Source organism: Camellia sinensis, chromosome 1 (assembly GCF_055761805.1).
Source record: "Camellia sinensis isolate YWXY chromosome 1, ASM5576180v1, whole genome shotgun sequence".
In the NCBI taxonomy this organism is placed as follows: domain Eukaryota; kingdom Viridiplantae; phylum Streptophyta; class Magnoliopsida; order Ericales; family Theaceae; genus Camellia; species Camellia sinensis.
Window position 1 is genome coordinate 241306713 of NC_138961.1, and position 8311 is coordinate 241315023.

Here is an 8311-nt window from a genome sequence, read left to right on the forward strand (position 1 = left end):
CCATAATTAAAAAATAAATAAATTTGGTTATAACTACATAAGAAAATGACGTAACTAAGAATCTATATGATATGAGGGTGTATATAATAGAATTTTCCTGATAATTTACAAAAAAATAAAAAATAATATACCACAAAATTGTTTGTAAAAAAATAATTTTAATCGTGTATTAATAACAAATATATAAGAACATTTCCAATCCCATGTTAGATGTTTCATTAAATTTGAATTTGATGAAAAGCGTCTCATTTTGGGGCCAAGCCTTTCACCAGATTCATATGAAATAGAGGAAAAATCAAAACTTTAATCAAATTTAAATTGTTACTATTGGTCTGAATATCTTCCCTAATATTCACCCAAATGTCCACATTTTTCTTTTCATGTCCGAACGACCTTGAGGACATCCACGACAACCAAGATGTGAAAAAATTTGATAAAAATTATAATTTTAACATTAGAGTTAATGGTATCAAATTTAAATTTTTACTCAAATTTAATAAAATTTTTAACTCAACGTTGGAAAAAAAAAAACAAAAACTTACAAGTGTTCCCTTGACCCAAACTCAGGGAAACAAAATAAATACTTACGCAAATATGTAAATTACGATTTTATACAAAATGGGTGAATAACATTATTATTTTCGACCCACTAAAAAAGTTAATACGAATTGTAAAATAAAATGATTATACAGACATAACCCTCACTCTTTTTCCTTTTTTTTTTTTTTATTTCCCTCCATTCTCGTTTGAAAAAAAAAAAAAATTGATTAAAAAATCCAAAAAATACGCATATGCGAATATTTTGAAGTAGTTTTCGGAAAATAAATTTATGTACTCTTTTTTAAATTGGGAGAATAACAGCTCAGTGAGTTTTTGAAAAAATATTTACAAACATATGATAATATTTAGAATTTTAATTATTTATAATAAAAAAAAATTCACTATTTTTTCACTAAATTGCTATTTTCCTTTTTAAATTTATGTTTTTCCCTCCAAGGTCCTGCCTCCGTGGCACCACAGATAACTGACTTAGAAAAATCCTATATATATATATATATATATCTGATCTTGAAAGCTGATAATCAAGAACAAACATCCGATGCTAATCAATCACATAATCGAATTATCGTATTCAATTATTTTCAGTTCAGTTTGAATCTCCCAATGGGGCGTAAGAAGCGAAACCTGCCTCCGCACTCGAAACCACCACCGACAGAGGATAGAGCCGCCGTGGACGGCGGAGCATCATCAAGTGTCAATCTCAGCGACGATCTCTCTCAAGAACAGAGCAAGATTGATCCACACTCTCCCGCAAACGCCCCAATCAAACTTGAATGCGTGCGCGCCATCAATGCTATCGAGCGTGGAAACCACGCCAAAGCCCTACGGATCTTGAAAGACCTGTGTCTTCGCCACGAGGACTCTCCTTTCGTTCACCGCGTTGAAGGCTATGCACATTGTCAACTAGCTTCTCTAATCGATGACAATGTCACCAAGCTACGCCACTTGCAAAACGCTGTGGATTCGGCTCGTCGAGCGGTTTCTTTATCGCCAAACTCGTTAGAATACGCTACTTTTTACGCGAATTTACTCTACCGACTGTCCTGTGATGACAATAGCTACGAAGAAGCAGCGAGAGAGTGTGAGCGAGCGTTGTCGATTGAGAATCCGATCGACCCTGGCAGAGAAATGGTTGTAGCAGCGAGCCAATTAAATGTATCCACCGTTGAAGAGCGAATTGCGAATACGAGGGATTCATTGCAGATTCTTGTACAGAAATGTAGGATTGCTTCTTCATCTTCGACTTTGACAGAGAATCTTGAAACCAGGAGGCCAAATGTAATTCAAAAGGTAGTGAAAACGGTTGAGGAGCGGAGAAGGGAAATCGAGGTTCAAGTGGCTATGCAGCAAAATTTAGAATCCATGCAAACGGGACTTGATCTGAATTCGGAGAATAACAAACATGATGACAGAAGGAAGTACGCTTCCCTGATGAAGATGATGCCATCATTGAAAAGAATGGATGAGTTTAAATCATATTGGAACTCTATGAGTGTCGAGAAAAAGCGGGGATTGCTTGAACTCAGAATTCGTGATTTGAGAGACCATTTTAGTTCATTCAAGGATGGTTTAGCGACAAAGGCTTTCTCGGAAGCTATAGGCTTTGCTCAGAAGAACAAGACTTGGAAGTTCTCGTCTTGTTTCTTTTGTGGTGAGACGTTTAAAGACTCAGAATTGCGAATTGAGCATATTGAGCAGGAGCACGAGGGAGGCATCTCATCGAAGTTGAAACGAATTATGCCAGAAGAAGTTGATGCTGATTGGGCTGAAATGCTTGTCAATTGTACATGGAAGCCAGTGGATATCCATGGAGCTCTGAAAATTATTCAGAAAAAATTAGAAAGCGTATTGGCTAATCTTCCTGATGATAATGAATACTGTCCGAAGGAGGATGAAGAGCCAAACAAAGGGCAGGTTTGCAGTGGTAGTGAAAGTACCAGCCATGATTCTGAGGGGTATTTGCAGCTTATGGCCTGCCCGGATGATCAGAAGTGGCCAATATCTGATGATGTTGAGCGTGCAAAAATTCTTGAAAGTATTCATGCCGAGTTCGAAATGCTTCGTAGACACAAATGTCTTTCTAAGAGTACTCTTAAACAGTTGATAAATGATACCATAGAAGAACTGAAGAATTTTGTTCCAATATCGCAGATTTGCAGTAATGGCCTGGACAAAACACCTCTTTGTATCTGTTTTATGGAGGAGCCCTACTTAAAAAAGATCCTTAGATGCTTGCGGATTGTGTCTGATACTTGTGGCTTGAACAGGTCCCCTGACGAGGGTAGTTCCTTGAATGATGAACTTAATGTCTATGAGGGGAAAGAATTGAAGGAAATGATTGTTTTTAATGGTGACTCATCGTGTCTCCTCCTGGATGAGCGTTTACTGAGAGGGGAGCTAATGCCATGCAATTACGAGGATGCTGTTGCACATGATGGTTCAGCAATAACTTGTACCATTGGTCATGATGAAGTTGATGTGCTACCAGATAGTGATGCTTTAATGCGTTGGTTGTTTTCTGGTCGTTCAATTGGAGAAGAATTAGTATTATGGACAACTATACAAGATACTATGAAGCATCAAGGACTGAATGTTATTCAGACAATTGAGAAAGAATATGATCTCTTAGAAATGTGGCACAGCAGAAAAAGTGAAGTTTTGAGCTATGAGGAAGCATTACAGGCAATGGAGAGCATTTGTATTGAGGAACTTGAGAAGAGGGAGCAAGTTCCAGAGCATATCCCACAAAGTTATGTGTCCCTCTTAAGCAGGCGGCAAGATGAACTTGTTGCGGAAGACAATGATGTTATGTCCCGCAGCAGTAGATTTGAGTTAGATGCTATATCGAGCATACTTAAGGAAGCTTTGACTGGCATAAATTCTCCGAGTAGTGACCATGAGCATCAAGAAGATGCTTGCATTAGAACTGCAATCCAGGGACAAATTGATGAATCATCTAAAGAGGTAGCTATGTTTGTTTGGGCACTCAACCCATAGGCAAATAGCCTTCTTCTTTTTTTTATCGGCAAATGTTAGTTGTTAGTTGTTGGATTAGCACTTATGGGAGAAAATCTCCCCATCCTTGGCAAACCAACCAAGTACTTGCACTCCCTTAATTCAACCCTCCATAGGCAAATAAAGCCTTTTTGATATAATAAACTTTCCATATTGTAAAAATCTTGTATACCTAACCTTGTTGAGGTCATATAATTGACTATTTATCAATCAATGCTTCAGATGCTTTGCAACTATCAATCTTGTGATTAGTTCAGGAGTATTGATTTATGCTTCTTTTCTATATTACAACTTGCTTTGTTTTTCCCAATCTGAAACTAATATTTCAACTGTTACTGTTATGCCTAATATTTTCCTTATTCAACTTCTTGATTTTGCATATTTCTTAGGTATGATTCCTGAATTCTTGGCCTATTTCGAGTAATGTATTGTGATATTTCCTGTGCTCATTATGTTAAGTCTTGCAGCTTGGGCAAATTGAAGGATTGATCGTGAGGGGTTTTACCGTTGCACGGCAGCTGGTGGTAAAATTTATGCAAGCATCTAGACATGACTATCGGTCCATCATGTTGCCCCTTCTGAAGTCATTCATGAGGGTTTGCATTGTTTACGCTGCATAATTCTCTGCAATGTTGTCCAACCTCCTGTGAGAATAATATTAGTATATACTAATATTATTCTCACACCTCCTTGGATCTAAGTTTAACATTGTAAGAATTTCTCTTTCAGGCAAAATTTGAGGCTTTGGTTAACGAAGATGCAAAGCAGAAGTCAGCTGCTGCAGAAGAAGCATTTTTATTAGAGCTTGCACTAGAAGCCAAAAAGAATATTAGCAAAGGAGGCAATAATACAAAACTTCCACATGGAAATCCAAAGGCTAAGAAAAAGGAAAAAAATCAAAGAAAAGTGAAGGATTCAAAGGTTTTGAACTTTAGAGTCTGGTCATGTATGTCTTAAGTGTTATATAATTTTAGTCTAATACTCTAATAATCAATAGTATTGCAGGCTACTTGTGGCAGCGAGCTGAAAGAGAAAATTGAAGAACAAGAGTAAGTCCTCGTATGGCTCTCAGCCGTAAGATCACAGCATTTTCTGCTATTCACTCTAATGTACATTTTTAGTTTAAGGGTTTTGACTTTTTTCTTCCTCCAGTCACTTTCCTGTTGGCTATGATGGTGATTATCAGAGTTCTGAGATTGCTGTTGCTGAAAGACCTGATGAATTCGAGCTACATGAAGAGGAACCTCAGCATGAAATTGAGCATGAAGTGGAGGAAAGAAAGCTCGAAGAGATGTTGGAATATCAAAAAAAAATTGAGGATGAGGCTAGACAGAAGAATCTAGCCAAGAAAAATAAGAATACAGTTGCAACCATAACAGAAGAGTTGGAGAAAATGGATGTTACTTGCTCAACACTTAGTGATGATAGTGGTCCAGGTGTCCCTGTGAGCACTTTGGAAGAAACTAAGGTGCCCATTGGCTATGATGGTGATTATCGGAGTTCTGAGATTGTTGTTTCTGAAAGATCTGATGAATTCGAGTTACAAGAAGAGGAACCTCAGTATGAAATTGAGCATGAAGTGGTGGAAAGAAAGCTCGAAAAGATGTTGGAGTATCAAAAAAAGATTAAGGATGAGCCTAGGCAGAAGAATCTAGGCAAGCAAAATAAGAATGCAATTGCAACCAGAACAGAAGAGTTAGAGAAAATGGTTGTTACTCACTCAACGCTTAGTGATGATAGTGGTCCAGGTGTCCCTGTGAGCACTTTGGAAGGAACTAAATTGCTCGACAATTCTTCGAAAGTACAAAGGACCACAAGGAGAAGATCTCAAACCCATGGCAAGGCCAGGCAAGGTAAAGAACCAGAATCCTCTTCTCTGCAAACGATACATGTTGACAGAACAACTGCAAATGCCCAGGACTTGTTTGGATGGTTATATTCCCAAACGAATATGTCACAGTACAAGGGCTATATGCCTCTTATTAATTGACTCATTATGTAGTTTGCATATACATTTATCATTGTTTACTCTCTATGGTTATTAAGTGACTCATTATATATATACTTTTGGTTTGTCTGCCTAATTTCAGAGACATTAGTAGCACAGGAGAGCCTTCCCTCAACAACGAGCCAAAGGGTGCCTCCAAAAGTATCCTCAGAAGAACTTTTGGTCTGGTCAGCTGATTTCGCATTTGGAAATATTAGTGTATCAGATTTATTCGGCCCAGGACTGAGAAATGATGTTGGTGAAAGCAATTCCTTTTTAAACGTAGTTATACAGGTTGGAGTTCAGTTTAAAAAGCTTTCTATGCTCCCAGAATAATTTTTCTTTTTCTATCCCCTTTAACTACAATATGGTAATGAATTCATTTTATCAACCTTTCTGTGAATATGCAGTCTCTCTGGCATTTAAGAAAGTTTAGAGATGAGTTTTTGAGTAGACCAACATCCATGCATGTGCATATCGGAGATTCTTGTGTTGTTTGTGCATTACACGAGATTTTCAATGCCCTAGATGTGGCATCTACAAATATGACAAAAGAAGTTGTTTCTCCTACCAATTTAAGAATTGCTTTGAGCAAGTTGAGCCCTGATGGTAATTTATTCCAGGAAGTAAGTTCAGATTTTTGTTGGTCTTGTCATCATATTTTCACCGTTCTCCAAAGTAGTAAATTAAGAGGTCATTTCTGTTACTGATTTGCTGATTTTACAGGCACAGATGAATGATGCTTCTAAAGTTTTAAAAGCCATTTTAAGCTTTCTTCATCAGTCATTTACCTCTGGTTCTGCTGTTTCTGATACTAAATCAGCAGGAAGCAATTGCACAGGCTTGTGGGATTGTGTTAGTGATGCTTGTATAGCACATACAATTTTTGGAATGGACATATTTCAAAAAATGAACTGTCACAGCTGTGGTATTGAATCTGAACAAATGAAGTTTACTACTTTTTCCCACTTCATACGTGCTGTAGCACTCAGGGGAATGAAGGCATGTTTTGCCTGAAGCATTTAATGATCTGGCAAATTTTCCTTTGATAATGCAAAATTATTAGATCCGTGGTTTAAAGTTTATCTTCTTTCATAACCCAGTGTTACTATGCGGAGAGACCTTTTGATGAGCTTTTGGAGCTTGCGGAAACCCATCATTATAGAATGTGTGATCCTGAGGTTGGCGGCTGTGGAAAATTAGACAATGTCCACAATATTCTTTCAACTCCGCCACATGTGTTCACAACAGGTAAATGATAAGTTGTTTAAAAATATTTCATTATGCTTTGTGTTATTTGTTTAATAGTTTTTGGTTTGTTGATTGCAGTTCTTGGTTGGGAGAGTCGTAGTGAGCCTGCAGATGATATATCTGCAACATTGAGAGCCCTGAGTACTGAGATAGATATTGGTGTCATGTATGAGGGTGTAGATCCAGGGAAGATATATTCCCTTATTTCAATGGTAAACGTGCCTTAGCTTTATACTCTTCTATCATTTGCTTCCATTTTTCATGATGGATCTAAGTAAACAAATTTTCCCAATTTCTGTAGGTTATGGACTTCATTTAGAATTTTTTTTTTTCTTTTTCTCTTTCCATTTTATACAAGAATGTCTTCATAGCAAATGAAATGTCACTAGTTTGGTATCACTATGTATATTTTTGTAGTAAATCAATGATATGCCATAAGAACAGATTATCTTATAACTAAATTCCCTTTTAGGTTTGCTATCATCGGGAACACTATATCTGCTTCGTTTACAACCATGAGTATAAAAAGTGGATTATGTATGATGATGAAACTCCGGAGGTACATTCAATTAAGTTGCATGGTTTTATTCATATATTTTGCCTTTTGTTTAGTTTGCCAAATCTATGTTTAAAATTGAACAGGTTATTTTCTGTTGGGATGATGTTCTTACCAAGTGTAAAGAAGGGTGTTTACAACCTCAGGTTCTATTTTTTGAAGCTGTAAAGTAGTTTTTCTTTGGATACATCGTTGGAATACATAACAGTTAGGCAGTTAAACTTGTTAGCATTTCTGATAAAACTGTATTTTTGTTCATTTTGGTTTCTGTTGCTTTGGCTTTGTTAGGGAGAATAATCATGTATGATATAATTAGAGTAGGAAGGTGTATGACAGTTCGTTCATTGTATCAATAACTCAAATTCAATAAGAATTCTGTCTGAGTTTCTCTAAATTTTGAAACTGTGAGATTAGCAACAGTTGACTTACTAACCTCGCGTAAAGAAAAAAAAACTATCACAGCTTGTGTCCAACAAAATGGCTTTATTCCATTCTCTCTGAGTGTGAAGAAACATAACCGACTCGTAGCCTCATTCCACTCGTTATCTGCAAATGCAAGACCAAATATACTGAACTTGTTGGAGCATATATTGGGAATATGATTCTGTGTCAGGTGCTGTCATGATGAAGTAGGTGTCTCCAGTGCAAAATCTCTTGCCACTGATTGTCTTAACCAACAAAAGGGTAAAAATACATAATCCAATTCAAACTGCATAAAACCAAAGGTAACCATAGGAGGATATTGACTACAAAAAATTCTAAAATGGACATTCCTCTGAAAATATTTACAATTCCATATGTAATTCCTGTAATTGACAAACTTGAGCCCAACACACTAGACATGAAAATTACATTTAATTGGACTAGGAAACAGCACAGGCTTCTAGAATCATCGCTCTGTGAGTGATATTGCCACAAGACTAGTTAATGGCCTCATGATA

General features: G+C 36.8%; 1 protein-coding gene across 1 annotated transcript; it reads left to right on the forward strand.

The window, feature by feature from the left end:
• The first annotated feature begins 1116 nt into the window (after positions 1-1116).
• On the forward strand, positions 1117-7543 carry LOC114267960 (uncharacterized). Its single transcript, XM_082921587.1, has 12 exons — positions 1117-3543; positions 4044-4172; positions 4306-4497; positions 4582-4625; positions 4729-5429; positions 5667-5857; positions 5974-6189; positions 6290-6418; positions 6667-6814; positions 6893-7026; positions 7287-7373; positions 7457-7543. Exons 1-12 carry the CDS (start codon positions 1165-1167, stop codon positions 7541-7543), a joined length of 4437 nt encoding a protein of 1478 aa, XP_082777713.1. The 5' UTR covers positions 1117-1164.
• The last annotated feature ends 768 nt before the right edge of the window (positions 7544-8311 follow it).